The sequence below is a fragment of the Hoplias malabaricus genome, chromosome 13, assembly GCF_029633855.1.
Source record: "Hoplias malabaricus isolate fHopMal1 chromosome 13, fHopMal1.hap1, whole genome shotgun sequence".
Lineage (NCBI taxonomy): Eukaryota > Metazoa > Chordata > Actinopteri > Characiformes > Erythrinidae > Hoplias > Hoplias malabaricus.
The window spans coordinates 5355361-5374109 of record NC_089812.1 but is presented as its reverse complement, the minus strand read 5'-3'; the positions used below and the strand labels follow the sequence as shown (position 1 = coordinate 5374109).

The 18749-nt window shown below is 49.6% G+C and overlaps 1 protein-coding gene across 2 annotated transcripts; it reads right to left on the bottom strand.

The window, feature by feature from the left end:
* Nucleotides 1–1006: 1006 nt before the first annotated feature.
* On the bottom strand, nt 1007–17034 carry axin2 (axin 2 (conductin, axil)). Of its 2 annotated transcripts, none has more exons than XM_066641759.1 (11): nt 16814–17034; nt 14347–15268; nt 12098–12238; nt 9319–9421; nt 7680–7820; nt 6925–7430; nt 6526–6699; nt 6221–6433; nt 5883–5978; nt 5105–5272; nt 1007–2571 (listed from the first exon to the last, which is right to left on the bottom strand). In XM_066641759.1, exons 2-11 carry the CDS (start codon nt 15141–15143, stop codon nt 2445–2447), a joined length of 2466 nt encoding a protein of 821 aa, XP_066497856.1. In that variant the 5' UTR covers nt 15144–15268; nt 16814–17034; the 3' UTR covers nt 1007–2444. The 2 variants fall into 2 exon arrangements, with proteins under 2 accessions (XP_066497856.1, XP_066497857.1); XM_066641760.1 differs by lacking the exon at nt 16814–17034 and adding an exon at nt 15377–16119.
* Nucleotides 17035–18749: the final 1715 nt, after the last annotated feature.

Genomic DNA, 18749 nt, shown 5'->3' with positions numbered 1-18749 from the left:
AGGGCTCTGGTGGCCAAATTACCGCTGAATTTATTAATTTTCTGCAAGGGAGCGAATTAAAAGGCCGATAATGGGAACAAATATGCCTGAGATTTCTCACCAGGGTCTGAAGCGCTTCATTAAGACGTGCATTGTCTGCTGCAGTTTCCAAAGGAGGTGGGGGGGGGGTAGTGTGGGGGGCTGGGGTTGAATCTAATCCTCCCAATTAGCCCCAGGAAGAGGCCCAGCCCTCACCCGGGGTGCTGGCAAGTCTGCCTCCTGCCTCCCCGAGCAGCAGCAGAGACCTGGCCCAAGCGTGGAGAGGGCGCTGAAGAAAAGCTTCATCAAAGCTCCCCCCTTCGGCTCTCAAGTGAGCACTCGAAACAGTGATCTAAGCCAGGCAGCTAAAGCCATTCCCACACGATACTATGCAAACGCACCGGCGCTCCTTGCCAAACAGGCAACCAAAAACAACCTGATAGCTCTCGCCGAAGGTTCCCACCTACAATGGAGGAGGGGGGGTGGGGGTACACTTAAGGAACCATGAGGGCTTTCTTTTTTTCCCTGGGAGAACATTATAGTTTAGGAGTTGTTTCTCATGGCGGGGACTTTGGGAAAGGGCTGGGCTGGTATTTCATTAAGCGCAGGTCTGGGAACAGCTTGGAATGCTCAGAAGCCATAGGCAGCATGAGGGAGTGAAGTCGTGAACGGCGCTTTAACGAACAGCATTGACGGCCAATCGGGGGAGCAGTTCAGGATGGGCTCCCTGTGCTCTCTGTCATCATCGTGTCTGCAGCAGTCACCCCGAGAGACGTAGCCCAACACCAACAGATCCTTCAAGCTCTGGGACGTGGGGATGAGAGGAGATCAGCGCTATGTTCATTACATTCCCGTTCGTTACCTGTAAACGTCCATTAAACACAGCCTCAGACAAACTCACTGTCCACAACGATCAGTTAAAGAGAAAGTCATCAAGCAAAGCCCGGGAGTTCATTTGAAAAATATAAACATTTTAATAAAGGCTACATCTCTTCATAATTACAATAATTAAAGTACCAAGTCATCTTTAAAATGATGCTCTATATAATGCATAATTTACATTTAAGTGGAACAGAAAAACAAAAGCCTTGGAAAATAAAAAACCCAGAATATCATGATTACAAGATATCCAAAGCATAAAAAAAATCTTTGAAACATAAACCCCTTTAGAAAAGCAAGGGAATATTACACCCTGAAGCAGGGCAGCACACGGCATGGTATCCATGTAGGCACAGGTACTGCAGTCTAAAACACTAGCATTAGTGTACACTCCTCTGCTGACAATGCCAATGCATAACTATGTCCTGTCCGGGAGCTCGGTGCTTCTGTATGGCCTTAGCGCACTCCTGCCACTGTGGATACGACTTCAGTACTGGACACAACCCACTTCTGTGCATCTGCTCATTCCAAGTTCAAACAGAGAGCTCAAATCAAGAGGCCTTTCTCTTCCTTGTTCTTTTTGGAGGTTGGTGGCAGTTCGTAATCATGTAAGTGATCGTCTTAGCTGTAAGAACACACCGCAATGCTTTTCTTTTTTTCCTTTGTTCATTCCAGGATTATACCTGAGCCTCCAGGACAAGGCCGATCAATCACGTGCGATGCCTGGGACCAACAACTCAAAAGGCACTATGACACGACGCGAACGGAGCGATCACCGAATGAGCCGAGCGCTTCGAGAGAAGTGATTAACATCCAGCAAGGAAGTCATGTCCTCAGTGGAAGGCATAGAGACTCCTGGCATAGTCCATTCAGTTAAGGGGGGGGGGGGGACTCTAGATAGACTTGTGTCCATGCATGAGTTTACATTGGAAAGATCTCCCAATTCAACGAAGCAGCTTGTCTGTCCATCGGCTGGACATGGGGCAGGAGGGAAATGACGGTTTAATAAATATTAATAGTCTTTTTAACTTGTGACTAAAGCATATTATAACGTGCACATAGGAGCACCTCTGCATACACACTCACACACACCCACATGCACACACTTACAAACAGCTACAATTAGCACAACTAAACGTCGGTCAGCAGTCCACGGAGCGGGCCGCACCACTCGCGGTGCACTGTAGTCCCTCGGATAAAAAGGATTTCGCAAAACAAAACAAAAAAAAAACAGTCACCCGCATCTTCAGACAGTGGTCATACTTTGTAGCGTCTCTTGAGTGTTCCAATTGCTAGGAATGGTGCAAGATCTCCCAGGCTGCATTGCTGGAGTCCTCCACCAATAGGCGTACTTCATTGGCTAGTATTCCTTCAATAGCTTGTCGAGCCAAAAAGTAAGAAAAAAAAACAAGTGTAGTGGATATATTAACATTTCTTTAGCTTGGGAAACTAGTTGAAGTCCGTTTCTTTGCTTTGAGCCTCGTGCTGTGTGCGGAGGGCTGTTCCTGCACGGCCTGAGCTAGCGGACGGTGCAGTCCATGAGTCCGTTAGTCCATTCTCTCCACTTTTCCCAGAATCTTGCCCTCGTACATGGGAAGAACGGTACCGTCGTCCCATACTTCCTCAAAGACGGCTCCGCACTCGAACTCATCGCTGGCCTTCTTGAAGTAGTACCTGCGGAGACACGGACGTGAAGGGTTAAAGCTCTGTAGTCAGGACAACACTTTAAAAACTGCATCTGCTTTTACATCATTTTTTTGCGGGCCGGCCTACACCCCCCCCCACACACCCCTCGCCTCAGGTCCTGGGTTCATCTGCAATTGTTTACTTGAGTCAGTGGGGAGCCTTGGAAATGAGCTACTGACGAGAGGCTCGAGGCACGCAGCCATTGGTAACAATCTGATGTGCAAAGGTCAAAAAGAAGCCCCGATCCCTTCCAACTACACATGTTCCTGAAGGGGAGAAAGATGCTTCTGATCTTTCTGAGGACAGAAATGGCTTTAAAAACAAAACAAAACACACACACACAAAAAAGCCCAAACCTGATCCATAAATAAAATAAGCCCCTCAGAGTCCTGTCCCCAGCCTCGTATTGTTGTCCAGGTCCACTCTGGGCCAAAAAGGGGGCTTTGCTCTAAATTAGAGGGTGGCTTAAATCCTGACGCCCCTCCTCTCTCTCCTGCTTGTCGCCAGTGTTCCTCTGTCTACTGGTGTCTAATTGGGAGCGCTGTCAAATGAAGGGCTTCTTTCACAAAGGTTGATATTTTGGGTGCCGGAATGTCTGCATGTCACCACACACACACACACACACACACTCTGACTCTTGCTTTCTCCCTGTTCTTGGCTGGTGACTGGGCCGGGGCTGAGAGGGGGAGATACCTCTCAGGTTGACGGAGTGTGTGACCCGGGGTGAGGAAGCTCATCGTCTTCAGGAGGTCACATGCTCCAGGGCTTGGCCCCTCTCCCTCACTCTCTCTGTGAAACCAAGAACAAGGCAATGATCCCCCTCTCCGGCTCCCCTTTCAAACGGAAAAGGAAGCAGCAGGGGAGAAGTAGGGGTGAGGAGTAGGGGGCCTGCTCCAATTAGCTCTGTAATGGAAAATGCCCCCGTTCGCTAAGAAACGTGGTGCGTTCTCGAATTCCACGAGTTAAACTTTCATTTTACGAGCAGACTCCACCAAGTCATACAAACAATGCACATAAAACATCTACAGGAACAAGGGGGGGGGGGGGGGATTGCTCAACTTTCAGCAAACACCGCTGGCAGAATGAGTGGCTGCTTCTAAAAAGAAAGGAGGCAGTTCACATATAACATACAGGGAGATTTCAAATGAGGGGCCTTTGCAGAAAAGTTTCTTCTCTGTTTTTCAACACACACCCGAGACGGAAGTGATCTATTGTCCCTCTCGGTGGAACTTTGTAAATACGAGACAAAGTAAAAGAGTAAGACATGCCACATAATTACATTCTTATTTCTGAGAAAAAAAAAAAGGCTACATCCTCCCCCACAAAAATCTTCAAACGGGAAACACAGCTCTTATTTGCTTGAGGAAAGAAAAAAAAAAAAATCAGAGAACGAAGAAAAAAGAGCAAGGAAAGGAAAAAAAAAGAAAAGTCTTTCCATTGGAACACATTTTATGTGGCAAGATTCTTCTCCTCACAACATCTGGCACCAATATCGTCTGGCAGCGCTGGCAAGTACTGTTCTTTGTTGAACTGCTGCCATGTCGAAATGACCCAGCTCCACACATTTTCTGCTATTAAAACCATCAGCTTTGAATTCACTTGACCTTGGAAAAAAACAAAGAAGGGGGCGAGGGAGGAGAGCCTGAGCTCAGGTACATCAAGCTCCACCGTTAAAGACGAGAAATAAGCAGCGGGAGCCAGATGAAGTGGTTGTGTACGGGGCCGTTTACCGGGTTTAAATCTTTACAGTTCGCTGCTGGACTGGGTCAGCCAGGGGCTTATGGAGAAATAAGAACGATGCTATAGTTATCAAGTCCAATCTTTACGGTCTAATCTGTCTGTCTGCTTCAATAAGCTTTTAAAGCTGCAAAGCGCAAGAAGAAAAGTAGCGGCGGCCATTTGTCAAAGCCCCACTGAAATAAAACAGGACAGAAACAAAGATGTCCTTTGATGTAAATTAGAAATATCCATTGGAAGGGAAAAAAAAACAAAACGATAGCCTTATGTAAACACACACGCACACACACAAGTGCATGAGAGCAATGTAGCTTGATACAATCGGTGAAGAATTTGTGTGAGTCTTTGTGCATGAAATGAAAGGCCTGGGCTTCAAAGACGTGCTTATTAAGTGCGCCTTACGATGAAATCAATACCAGATGTGACCAAACGGCTCCAGTTAAAATTCCCTCTTTCCTTTTCTGTACACCCACCACATCTCTCTCCCTCCCTGCCTCCTCTTTTCCTTTTCCCTCCTTCTCTTCCTACCACCAACTCCAGTAAACAGCTCGCAGTAAACATTCTCCGTTTACACACAACGGTACAGTCTGTGCTTGGAGCGGTTCGACAGGAGAACAGCACAGAAACGACTGGCTGACACCCGGACCGCATCAAGCTCATGAGGCCTTTCCATGTCACCGTTCTTTTAACTGGCTTCCTTTCGCTTATATCTTAAGGAGGTTCTGGCCCCGCTGGGTTGTTCCTGACCAGCACCCACACTGAACAAACAGGGACACGTGTGTACCTGTAGTTGCCTTTTTTGCGGAGCTGCTCTTTGAAGTGGCCGAGGGTGAGGCTGTGCGTCTTCATCATGCGTCGGTACGGGATTTCCTCGCCGCAGAAGAAGTAGGTGACCACCGTCTCGGAGCTGGTGGGGGCGTGGCTGCCGGGCTGCTTCTTTGGCTCTTTTGGGCTGTGGGATCCACAATAAAAAGAAGTGTTAGGGACGACAATAAACGCCACAGAAATAAAGCTATTTTTATCAATCAGTTAAGTATGTGGTTAAGAAATGAACCACCATTAACCAACACAGATCCGACAAAGACAAGGTGTGGATATCTTCAGGGCCACTACAGGTTTGGTGACAGAGGGAACGAAAGCCGGACAGTCACTGTCCGAAAGCCATCGCTGACTAATTCATCCCCCACTCCATCCCTTGCCCTTCTTTTCCTGAGCTTTGTGGCGGCCACTTCAGAAAGTGCCCTGCTCACCCTAGACAGCTGGCGGAGTGAAGGTCATCCAATTAAAAATGAATAAAAAAAGGGGTGGGGACTCGGCCATCAGGTGGCTGTGGCCTTGTGCTTCAAAATGCAAAAAAGGCCCGGGCCAGAGAGCAAGGCGAAAGACGGCAGGTCTTTTTGAAGCAAGGGAAAAGAGAAGCCTTCTTCTGAAGAAGCCGGGCTCATACGCCTGTCCTTGGTGCGCGTGTGTATTGTACATTATTGAACAATGGATCAGAGTGCAGCGAAAGGATCCAGTGTCAATGTATGGGCATAAGAACAGAGGCAAGGCGGGATACTCACTCGTCAGTCTGAGGGCCCTGGCTCAGGAGAGAGGCAGCTCCGTTTTGGAGAGGCACTGGGTGACTCTTGTCTCTTTGAAGGCCTGGGGTTGAATGCCTGGAAATAACAACACATAATAAATATTAACATCTTTCAGCGTATGAGGATGTGATTTCACTTTCAACAGAGCTCAGAAAGCAAAGGAAGTTAGCTGGATCACATTGGAACATGAGAAATGTTGAAAACACACTGCTGGCCTCTTCCTCAAAGCCTTCCACAGTCTCGCGCTTCCTTACGTCTCCATCTTTACACACGCTGGCCATTTAACTATTGCTGGTGGGTCATCCGTTTTTATTTACCTCTGTTTGGGGGGTTTCGAGACTTCCTCCAGGCGTCGACACGCCTCCTCGAGCTGGGCCAGGGTATTGGGTGGAGGAAGAGGAGGCATGGCCGGGTCCTGGACAAAGGGGTGTGCAGGCTGGTGCGCCCGTAGATGCCCGCTGCTGCCACCACCGCCCCAAGTGTGAGTGCGCACTGAGTCGGAAGCGTACAGTTTCCTGGTGCTCTGGGTGCTGCGGAGACACAAGCAGCAAGCCGTCAAACTTCTATCAATGACATGGATTGGATTGATTTTGGGACATTGTGGGATTGTGGGAGTTCTGACCTGTGGGGCTTGTGCTTGGCCTGTCGTTCGCTCTCTAAGATCCACTGCCAGACGTTCTGCGAGCGGTCGGCGCTGTCAGTGGGCAGCTGCAGTGTTGGAGTGCCCGACTCTACACCCTCACTGTTCACCTCTTCACCGGACTTGCAGAGACGCTTGGACAAAGCACTGGAACATCTGGGAGATGGAAAAACAAACGTTCAATCTGCAATGAAGTGTAGAAAATATGTCTATTTGCCTTTGAATAAACGGATATATCTCTACCCTTTTAATGCGTCTATTATGAGGTAATTGCACTGTACTAAATTGAAAGGTACCTCGCTGTTAAGAAAAAAACTGTAAGAATCAGAATAAAGATTTTTAGCATCAATAACCGAATAAGCCCAGAGTGAAGTGGCTCACCCTAGTGTGCCTTCCGCTGGGCTGCTTCCCTGCTCACGGCCGAGGCTGCGACTGCGTGTATAGGGCGAGGGGCAGCACTCGGAGACCCCTGGGCACAGGCACTGTACTCGCTGCGCTGCCTCAGCCTCGATCTGCTCCTTGCTCTTTGGCGTGGAGTGATGGTGGATGTAGTGATGATGGATGTGTTTGGTGGACGGCCGAGACACAAACGCTCGCCCGGGTAGGTAACTGCCCAGCATGGGTCCACCGAGAGGCCGGGGTCCACCGGGCCCACCCCGGGGCAGAGGCCTCAGCTCCGGCGAGCGTGAGCGGGGCGAGTGGCGGGGCACTCCGGGCGACTGACAGCCGGGTGTCTTGAGCACTCGGGAGAGGTGCTCGTCCAATATCGCCTGCGGGTCTTCTTCGACGGAGCCTGGGGTGAGCAGCGGGAGAGGGTGGGAGCAGTGCTGGGAGGACGAGGCACCGCCACCGCTACTGGAGGGCTCTGATTCCTCACGCTCTTCTTCCTGTATAGATACAGATGCGCAGGAAAACACACCTTTAGGCAACTCTTATAGATCATCTCCGGGTGTTTTTATTTTCACTTTGTGAAACATGTCCCTGGTCCAGTGCCACAATTTAAACATAAACAACAGCATCTTAACTTCGAAAGGACAAGAGAAACACACTGTTTAGTGCATGGATTTACAGCTCTGGTCTTCTGCTGTTCCACCACTAAATCAGGCACAATTTAGAGGTCTTAGAGATGGACTGACCTCCTGTATCTGCTGCAGTCTCTCCTCCAAGGAGCTCATGGTTTCCTGTTCTCTTTTTAGCCTCTCCAGCCGTGCGATCAGCTGCGCAGCAAACGCAGCCGGATCCACTGGGGTCATCTCCTTGGGCGGCCGCCTTGTCCTCTGTGAGAGAAATGGAGAAATGGACACGGTGAATGAGAAGGACAATGAGGATGAGTGGTGGGGGTCAAACGCACACAGCTGCCCTCTACCTGAGCCCAACCCCCCCTTCCTCAAATACACAGCACATGCACACAATCCGGCCTGCACCGCTGGCACAGGCTGCTGCCGGCATGAGCAGTTGGTCACGCTCGGAGGAGCCGCAGCTTGTTCCCTCTGTAGTGCAACCAAGCCACCGGCCCCCGGCCTCGCGAAGGCCAGCCGCTTCAAAGGGCCCTCGTCAAATATCAAACGCGCACTGGGGCTGGGAAGGACAGTGGCTTTACATCTAGGAATAAAAGTCACATATCTACAGGGGAGTGGGGGGTGACAGAGGAGAGAGCGAAGGGAGGGGGGGGGGAGGAGAGGGACTGGCAAAAAAGGAAGGATTAAAAGAAGGGAAAGGAAGATGAGGAGATGAGCAGAGGCTGTGGGGGAGACAGAGAGGAGTCAAACGGAGGGAGATCAGAGGAGCAGAGGTAATTTATTTACCCCATGCACGCTGCGCACCTCTGAGCTACAGCAGCAATGTTATTCTTTCTTCTTCCCTCCCCAAATGTGTGAGCGAGGGCTGGAACAGTGGACACACCTCTTTTAGTGTATTCCGATTGTTTTTGCACTGCACTATCTTGATCTTGGTGGGCTCTGTTTGGTTTCTCTCTGGAGAATAACGTACAGGAGGTTTGTGGGAGTTCAGCTGTGGCATTAGAGTGTTTCCTCTAGGGGCACACTACAGTCAAACCACAGGAAGCTTTAAGAATTGAGAATGTATGGAGTGTGTGTGTGTGAGAGAGAGAGAGAGAGAGAGAGAGAAACTGAAAAGATACTTTGTACGATGTATATTCCCGCACTATGTGAGGCTCTGGAAGAAAGAAGAGAGAGAATGACAGGAGGAAGAGTGCTGGAGACAGCAGCTGAGAAATGAGAGGCAGGAGGAATACGGGGGTGGTTTGCAGGTTGGAATGACTTATGTACTCTCCTGAGTCTCTTCTAACAGGTCAAAGTCACTGTACTCTGGCTTTCAGGAAAAGCTTGGCTTCTTGAAGCTGTCCAGGCAGCACATACACAACCCTAGGAAGCTTCCTCTCTCTCACAAACCCCATGGAGATATTGGGAGGAAGAGAGGGAGGGAGGGAGGGTACTGTAGGAGGGGGGGTTGGGATGGAGGAGGAGGAGGGGAGGGGGGGCTCAATCGCTGTTGGAAGTTGTCACTTTCCTCCGAGCTGGCTCCATTCATCCACTGATCAAAGAGTGGAGTTGATTTTGGGGCCCCGGGATAAAACAGACTCATTTAGAAACGCCTTATTTACATCAACGTGCTGCTCAAACACTCTTAGAGTCATCATCTCAACAAGAGCCAAGCCCGTGTCCCCCACTCGGTAAGAGTTCACTTCGGAGGAGGTGTGTATGGACGTGTGTGTGTGTGTGTGTGTGTGTGTGTGTGTGTAGACCGGACACTTACGGGAAAGGCAGGTAAGGAGACCTGGCCGTTCATCCTCATGTTCCGATGCATCTCCCTCTGAAGATGCTTCTTACTGCCCATTTTGTACGGAGGGATCCCATCACTGCCAGGAAACAGAGTGAAGAAGGATGAATAACAACACACTTGTACTGTAGATAAACAACTGGCTGCCCTCTGCATTGCCCCCTGAAACCTGTTGCCTCCTTCTAAGGATAAGTGCTGTAACTGTAACATTCACAGCCAGGTGAGAGCCGTGTTCCAGTCGAGAAACCAGTTACTGTTACAAAACGTTACTGATAAACTACCACAGAAGTCTTAATATTCCACAGAACTCCCATAGAAGTCTTTACCAGCACGCCACCCGAGCACCTCCTCCTCTCGGGACCCTCTCTTTCCTCAAACCTAGACATCTTCCTCCATCATCTTCAGCTTATTTTTTTAAAAGCTGGGCCAGTTCCCTTTGCTTCACGCTTTTTTCTTTCCCCCTCTCCCACTTGGAAGTGTCTGACCTAGCCCCAAATGCCGTCTCCAGCATGGCTTTGAAAGCTCACAGTCATGCGCACAAAGCCAGCGCTCCAATCTTCATTTGGCAAGCGGCGCTGCAGTCAGCCTCTGATCTCGGCAACATCAAAAGGCTGGTTTGTAAGATAAGGTAATGTTTGAAGTCGGCGCAGCAGCATTCCCTAGCGTCCAAGCAAATCCATAAATAAGATATAAGCAACCCCCCACACTTCCCTCCCTCCCTCCCTCTCTCTCTCTCTCTCTTTATCTAGAAATGAGATTCAGATTCGTGTGCTGTGCTTTTTAACTGAAATAATAATAATAATAATAATAATAATAATAAAAAAACCTCGGCTAATCAAATCAGTCCCAAACAAACAGAACGATGCCTGTGTTCTCTCCCCCTTTCCTCTTTCGCCTTGTCTAGGAGTCCTCGGTGACGAACGTTAAACAGAAAAACAGTGAGTGAGACGTAGGAGATGGAGGAGTGAGGATGAAAGAGGGGAAGATTAACTTTATTATCAGGTTAAAGATGATCTGCAGAGCCAACGCTCTCCCTTTTCCTCGCCAGCGCCGGTTTAGAGGCTTATTAGCAGCTGTCAGAGTGAGGGTTTTGGAAAAGTCAACTCTAACTGCTTGACATTGTATCAAACACATTAAGAGGAGTGTAATTAACAGGTCTAAATGCCATCAGACTCAACTAAACTGAAAAAGCCTGCTGAGGAGCTACAAAGGAGTTGCTAACAATGTCTGAACACTCTAAGTGTTGCACACACCTCACACCGAAAAGAAGAGCAACCATGCAAGCAACACAACCTCTGCCAAAATATTAATCTCCCAAGTTTAATCAGCCCAGCCTTCTCACACACACACACACACACACACACACAGAGACTCCCACAAGCTGCGTGCTGGCCAGCCCTTTGAGGTGTCAGGCGAACAGAGGCTGGCCTCTTTCATGGGCCTAGCTTTATGGGGATCTCCTATTCACTTGTGCAAGTAATTTTCAAAGCAGCCAGCCACCCTCTTATCCCCCTAAGCTCGCCTTGCCTAACAATGGGCTGAAAGCGATTCGGTTAAGCCTTTCATCCACCATGCACTTTATTCCTCACTCCCTGCACTTAACTATGCACTCGCACAATTGGCTCCACCACTAACACACACAGGGGGGTGGGGGACCGGGGGGGAGGAGGGCGCTTTGGGCATGGGCAGGGTTGCATTGAGTCGGGAAGAGTATAGGTTTGGGATGAGGGTGGGGGGGTGTTTGGAATTTAGGGCTGAAATGCTAGAGGAAGTAGTGGTGGCTGAGGCTGTGGTGGGGAGAGTGCCCTAATCCCGGCCACTGTGGACCCCAGGTGACACGCTCTCTCGTACTCCAGAAACCGCTAGACTCTCGCCGTCCGTGCTAACCGACACTGGATCCCCCAGCGCCAGGGCCCAGTCGAAGCAGATCAAAAAGCCCAAGCCATGTGAGCCTGGTTCTCTTTCATTTACTGCCAGCTCGCCTCAATGAGTGTCTTATGGTCCACATGGCCAGCTTTCCCCTTCGCTTTCAAGTCAGGGGACAATAGGGATGGGCGGGGACAATAAATAATGGTGGCCACTAGTTTTAGCAAAGCCCAACAAGAGAGGTCTCTTAGTATGAAGCAAGCCCCCAATACACTGAATGCAATCGGAAGGGTGAAAAAAAAAAAAAGAATGGGAAAAGCGGCCAGTGGCATTTCCTGTGGCCAAGTTTACAGACATTAGTATCATTTAGCGACAGGGACAGGGCACAACAGAGTCCTTCCCAAAGCAGGAATGCCAGCACCAAAGCCCTTTGCTGCAGTACAACAACGCATCCAAGACTCCGCACATTCCTATTAATAACATCTAAAGAGCTGGCTGCCAAGCGGGTCGGCGTTATCTCTCGTTACCAGCTTCAAACAATGAATCACCGAAAAAACGCGCGTAGAGAGATAAAGAGAGGGAGAGAGAGAGAGAGAGGAGCTGGGAACGCGAGGCTTTCAAAAGCTTTCAACATCTGCTAACAGCCCAAGAAAAATATTTTAACCTTTGCCCAGCATCTGAGCAGTGTGCGGGGAAACACACCGGAGGGAGCTGGGGCTGCGCTGAGCTTCTTGAGTGGCGGAAAGAGAAGAAACTTTGAGATAGAGAGGCAGAGAGAGGGTGAGAGAAAGACAGACAGAGGACACCATGTACTGCTTTTGTTCCTGAGCTAACTGGGGTTCAGGATGCGTTCTCTGCGTGCGTTTACATTTAAGGAAGCTGAACTTACACACTGCTGTCGGTCATGGACATGGAATCGTCCGTCAGGGCGTCACTGGAGATTTCGCTGTCGTTGGCACTGGTGGTGGGGGCGAAACTGCAGCCGGAGGCCACATGGAATGGGTTCCCTGGATCGCCGCGTCTATACGACCTGGATTGACAAGAAGGGCACCTTTAAGTGCGCTGCCACACAAGGAGACAGCTTTGGAATCTTTTAACCTCATACCAGCCTCTAAACGCAAGTCAACAGCCAGCGAGAGCGTTTCTGTTTGTTTGTGTGTGAGGAGGGACCAGGGGCTGTTTTAGCACCGGAGTTTGGGGGCCCTAAAGAATGTGTCACAGTTGCCTCAGTGGGTTTTTCTCTGCCTCTTTTATGTCCCCTCCCCCCCCGAGGCTGCTGGGAGAACAGTGAAAGGGGGGGGGGGTGGTAGTGTGCAGTACAGCTGTGTGTATTACCAGCATTACTTCCCCTCAGAACAGCATATCTGGGGCCTTTTGTTGGGGGCTAGGCAAAAGGACCCAGCCTCTGCCCAACTGCCTCTGAACAATCTGTCTGCACCCTTTCTCTCTTTCCCCTTTTTTTGTTCTGATAAATGCCGTTCATCTCCTTCCAACATACCTCCAGACACTTCCAGATACCCACACCCTCCCTGCCCTTCACTCTTCCCTCCTCTCCGTGCTCCTGCCCCGCTGCGACACATTCCTGCTTCGTTTGCAGAAGAGGACACGAGGAGGAACCGGGTGAAGAAGTGAATGAGTGAAGAAGGCGGACGAAGAGACAGACAGAGAGACCGGAAAACGCGTGCGAAAAGGAAACGGACCGAAAGAAGGCATGAGAGAGAGAGAAAGATCTGAGGAATCAAGAGCGAGAGAGAAAGAGAACATGAGAGAGTGGAAAGAAAAGAGGGAAGAGGGGGGGGGAAGGAGAAGGAGGAGGGGGAAGAGAAGGGCCTCCTTTATGAGAATGCCTACTGGCAGGAGGGCTGCGAGGAGAGAAACAGCATGACTGCAGCCTGCGGCCCCAGCTCAAACCTGACCTTTGGAGGCTCTCGCAAAGAGTCAGGTATTTAGCACAGCTGGGCTCGCATTTTCCCCCCTTCCTCACCCCCTCATTCATCCTTTCTTTCATGAGGAACCCCCCCCCCCCCTCCTCCTCCCTTTCTCTCCTTTTCTGCTTAGAAAGTATGCTTAGTCTCCATCCTTGGGATTTTTTTTTTCCTTCCCTCTTTTTGGCGGAGGGAAGAGGAGAGATAAAAGTGGGGAGGGAGCAGAAATCAGTGGAGAAAAGATGAGAAATCAGAAACAGAATAGATGAAGGCAACAGGGCTCTGTGACTCAGAGAGTGAGTGGCTGTGGCTTTTCTTTTCAAAAATAACTTGAATTCGAGGGGCGACTGAGCGGGAGAGAGAGAGAGAGAGAGAGAAAGGGAAATGGAAGAGGGAGAGAGAAAGAATGCAAGAAAGAAGGAGAGAGAAACAGGGAAAAAACAAGAAATGAGTTCCACATGCTTTAGAATAAAATGGCCCAGATGTAGGAGAGAGAGAGAGAGAGAGAGAGATCCCCTCCCCATCTACAGCAATTAACACTGAGACATGAGCTGGGATACTCGTTTGTTTCTCAGTGCCTCTCTTCATTTACGGGTCTGAGAAGGGCAAGAGCTACGAACTCAGACTTTGCACAGTTTGCTTATCACTAAGGATTCCAACCATTAAATCTGTGCACTCCTTGATAAGCCACCACTGTGAAACAGAAGCCACGCTGAACCCAAACTTTACACGAGCTGTTTATAGGGGACATGACAATATTTCATTAACATCACCCTGTTTTTCTGAGCACATCTTAACGATAATTTACACGTAAACGTCTTCAAGGATCATAACATTACTTGTGTTCGTATCGTCCACCCCTACCCTGCACTAACAAGCTATCACTTCATTTAAAGGTATACATTAACCTATATGTATCTGAGCTAAGACACGTTCTCACTCCTAAAAAAACAGCTTATTACACCTCTTTCCGTCGCCTGGAGGTCTGTTATGTTTGTGAAGCTCCTCAGGAAGGTCTACCCAACAGTTTAAAAGTAGCCAGCAGAGGGCTCAGAGTAATGCGAGCCAGGTGGAGAGCAACAAGCACCTAGACTTGTGAAGAATAAGCCTCGTCTCATCCCTCCTTTCAAGTCCCAAATGACTGAATGTAATAAGACATGAACGACACATTCACGTGGGAGACGGGTGAACGAATCTGAGCGAGAGTTTTTACCTGTAGCTTTTCTCCAGAACTTCCACAGTCCTCAGCGTAGAAGCTGACCGCAGCGATTTAGCAGACAGCCCGACCACGGCCAGCGCTTTGGCTTTAAACTCGTTACAACTCCATTCTTCCTCTTCGTTGAGTGTGGGCAGGTCGCCGCAGATCAGCTTAAGCCCAGCCAGCGTGCCGGCTTTGACGTGAGCGGCGTTTTCGCAGCCGCTGCGCACGTACTCGAGGTATATGTCGGAGGTGAGGAACATCTGGTAGGCGTTCTCCTCCATGGTGATCTGGATCTCCGTCTGAGCCTGGTCAAACATGGCAGAGTCTATCTGCTGCCGTTTGACGTTATCCCTAATGAAGGTCTTAGTGGCGGGTTTGAGCTGCTTGGCCACCACTCCGCTGCTCTCCACGTAGCGCTTGTAGATGGCTTTGGCCACTCGCAGCGTCTTGCTGTCCTTCAGGTCCATTTGCCTGAATCCGTTGCAGGCGAACCAGAAGTCCAGCGCGTCCACGCATTTCTCACGCTCCAGGAAGGCGCGGAAGAGCTGCGCCCCGTCCTGGTCCCCGAGGAGCGAGTGCAAAGACTTGGTCCACCGTGCCAGAGGAGAGTCCGGCGAAGCGCTGCCCTCTGGCTCCCCGAGACCCTCCTCGCCCCTCGGAGGGAGCGCCCTAGCCGCCTCTTTGGCTCTCATCACGGCCGTCTCGCTGGGGTCGCGGCATCGCGCCTCTCCCTCTTCCCCCGGAACCGGGGGTCGAGGGGCATCTTCTCTGAAGCTACTGACCACAGGGTCTGTGAGCGCCCTGTTCATGGCTCAGGCTCTGCCGCAGCAAAGCCTCCCCTCCTCCTCCTCCTCCTTCTTCTTCTGAGCTCTTGCTCTAATCTCCTCACTCTCTCAAGTCAGCGGGGGAGCTCCTTCTCTGGCCCGTCTCCTTTCTGAAACAGAGGGGGGAGAGGGAAAGAAAGAGAAAGAGGGAAGAAAAAAAAAGTATTGATCTAATCAAAACCAGATCCGCCCCAAAAACTTCAAAGTCAGACACTCACCGCCGAGAAAAACCTTCCCCAACAGGATTTTTCAGCAACAAGCTCTCGCACTTTTACCAAAGAAACATGCGGCATCTGAAGTGGATTCTGCTGGGGAACTTTTAACTGTAATAACTGTGTTTATCCCCCGTTTGGCATTACTCCTTTAACACGGAACCCCAACTTTAAAAGAGCTGTGAACAGGAACCTCAGCAGTGTCCAACAAAACAAACCCCCAGTAAATAACCATACGATGAGATGCTGTGAGGGGCTGTGTTTTATTACAGACCCAAACTCACCCTGTTTAACTGAACGTAAACCAACAAACTATGCTTTGGGGGCTGCTTTAAAATGTTTTCCTTCGGTTCCAACCTCATAACACCTCCTGTGCTCATAGGACATCAACCTTCTTAACTTCTCCAGTTAACTTTGGGCTCCTTCTGCAGCACAAGTAAACACCAGCTAATCTTCACTGAAATAAATGACTCTTTAGAGGAACTTTGTAGAGATTTCACCCGCGCAGCTGCTTTCTTTCTTTGAGGAGGAAGAAGAGCCGTGTGTTTAATCGACGTTAAGCCTCGGTGATCATTAGGATCGACTGATATCAAAGCGACACTTTCTCCAGTGTATCATCGACTGTAACAACCTTCAGAGCTGACTGACCCCCCCCTCGTCCTCCTCCACAACAACCGTTTCACACTTCACCTCCGGCTACGACACGGTTCTCGCACAAAACCTCGGCTTTCTTGTGTTTAATAAGCCTTTCCAGCACTGTACATTTCTGAGAATAATCCGCTGTGGACAAGTAGGTCCTCACACGGCGTTATTGAAGTCTATTGGGAACCTACTACTGGCTACTACACCGTGTCTGAGGCGCACACCGGCCGCTTATCGGTATTCCTCCGCCCCGTGGAAACGCTACTCGCTTCAGAATGAAATGAAGTGATAAGGCAGTGTGAGGGTCTCGGCGGTGGATGAATGGAGCAGCTGTGGTACGGACACAACTCTCTCTACCGCAGCGTTAGCGTCCACTGAACCGCTCAGAAACACCCCAGAACCGGGACTTCTCCTCCAAACACAGCCGTGGACCCTTAACTCACACCGCATCTTCGAAACCAACCCCCTCCCCGAACCCTGCTTCAGTTCTAAACGAAAAGCTCGAATACGTATCTTATCAGAACTCTGGAGCTTATTAAAAACGCCACATTCAACTTCAAACCTTCGCCCCCCTCCCTCCCTCTCTCTCCGGGTCTCAGGGGGCGGAATTCCACATAAAAAGTTCGTCGGAACCGAGTGGTTCGAGCTGTCGCGTTTAAAAAATAACAACAACAAAAAAAAACCGTCTTTTCAGTTTTTCAAACAAAAGCAGGGACCTCGCCTCGGCTTCAGTCGCGCAGCTTCAAAGGCGGCGAGCGGCGCTTCAAAGCGGCGAAGAACATAAAGTCTGCGGTAACTCACCATCGATCCACGGGACTGGGAAACTCTCCTAAAAACACACAACAGTCCACAGCGAGGAATAATCCGCTAGATTCGGCCTCCCGTTCTCCGCGCTGTAGAAACAAAAAGGCGCCTTTTTTTTTGGTCCCAAAAGAAGAATAAACAGGTCCTCAGTCCTCAGTGTTTCTCTCTCTCTCTCTCTCTCTCTCACACAGAGCCACTCGGCGGATCTCCTCCTCCGGGCGATTCCAATATGTTCTGTGCTCAGGGTTTAAGTGCGCACATCAAAGTAAGGAGCCGACAGCGCGGTCCCGAAAGGTACATAACAACAAATAAACGCCCCGCTTAGAACGAACCGGGGAAAGAGGGGGAAAAATAACCCGCTCACAACAAAAAAACGGAAAACAAAAAAACAGCTTTTAGCTTTACGCTAAAATAAATAATCAGAGATAGGCGGAGGGATACAGAGGAAAAGCCGTAGTGTTCCGGGAGCTCTGCGCGAGCGTCCGGCGCTGAGCAAAGTTAGCAGCAACTTGCAAGGACCTTATCAAAGAGCAGCGATCTTGCGCCAACTCCCCGAGGCTTTGGAACGTCAGAAGTAAGTGATCCGCCGCCCCAATAGCATTATCCCCGCAATCCTGCTGCAGCTACAGCGACTTTAAAGACACAGGAGCTCTCTCTCTCTCTCTCTCTCTCTGACACCTTAACCTCTTCATTCCCGAACACACTGCATAGACAAAAATACTGTTTCCACCAACAGTTTAAGTCACGTGCCTGTAATGTCTGCCCTAATTGTTGTGTACAACGCCCATTCAAGAAAAAAAAAGACGTAGAAGTTTTTCTTTACAGTAGTTTTTACAGTACTCTGCGAACAGTGGTGATTCAGTGCACATTATTCAGCTTCAGTGTCAGAAATAAAGGAAAACATGCGACAGAAAACATACAAAACACCCCTCACCCTCAAACTGAGTGTATTATTCACTGAGATATTTTAACGACTTCCACAGTTCAGACCGAACCGAACACTGTAGATTTGGGATTTTTGCTCCTGGGCTCCCCCTACAGCTGCAGAGAGGGAATTACTTTTACAGCACTGTTCTGAAATCAAGTGACGGCAAGGGAGGGAGTAGCGGGGTTTGCTGCTGTCCTCCTAAAGTTACATAGTCAAGTTTCTGCAGTGCTGAGCCTGGAGTAGCAATGACAGAGGCTCTGTTCTCTCTGTTACAGCTCAGTGAAGTATCACAATGATGAGGAAACTGTAATTTAAATGTCTGCAAGTGCTTATCCAGAGCCTGCGTGGAGGGGGCGCCAGTCTTTTACAGGGCGACACACACTCACACATTCACTCACACCTACGGACTCATTTGTGTGGTGTGGTGTGTTCTCCCTGTGTCTGCGTGGGTTTCCTCTGGGTGACTGTCTGTGAGGAGTGTGGTGTGTTCTCCTTGTGTCTGTGTGGGTTTCCTCCGGGTGACTGTCTGTGAGGAGTGTGGTGTGTTCTCCTTGTGTCTGCGTGGGTTTCCTCCGGGTGACTGTCTGTGAGGAGTGTGGTGTGTTCTCCTTGTGTCTGCCTGGGTTTCCTCCGGGTGACTGTCTGTGAGTGTCAAAAGTGTCCGTAGGTGTGAGTGTGTGTCGCCCTGTGAAGGTCTGGTGCTCCCTCCAGGGTGTGTTCCCGCCTTGCGCTCAGTGATTCCGGGTATCAGGACTGAAGGTAAGTGAGGGGAATTATACTTAAACTAAAGCCTTATAAGTTATAAGAGCATTTTAAAACACTTTCCTAAAACTGAATGAAATAAATCTCAATCAGTTGAATCAGAACTTTGATTCATTTCATTGCACAGTTCAAAAGAATCAGTTTTAGAAAATGAGTCATCATTTAAACAATAGCTTTTCAACATCCAGATAAACAAGCTTGACGGTTTATTTGGCAATGGCTGAAAATCAGCAAAAAAGATGA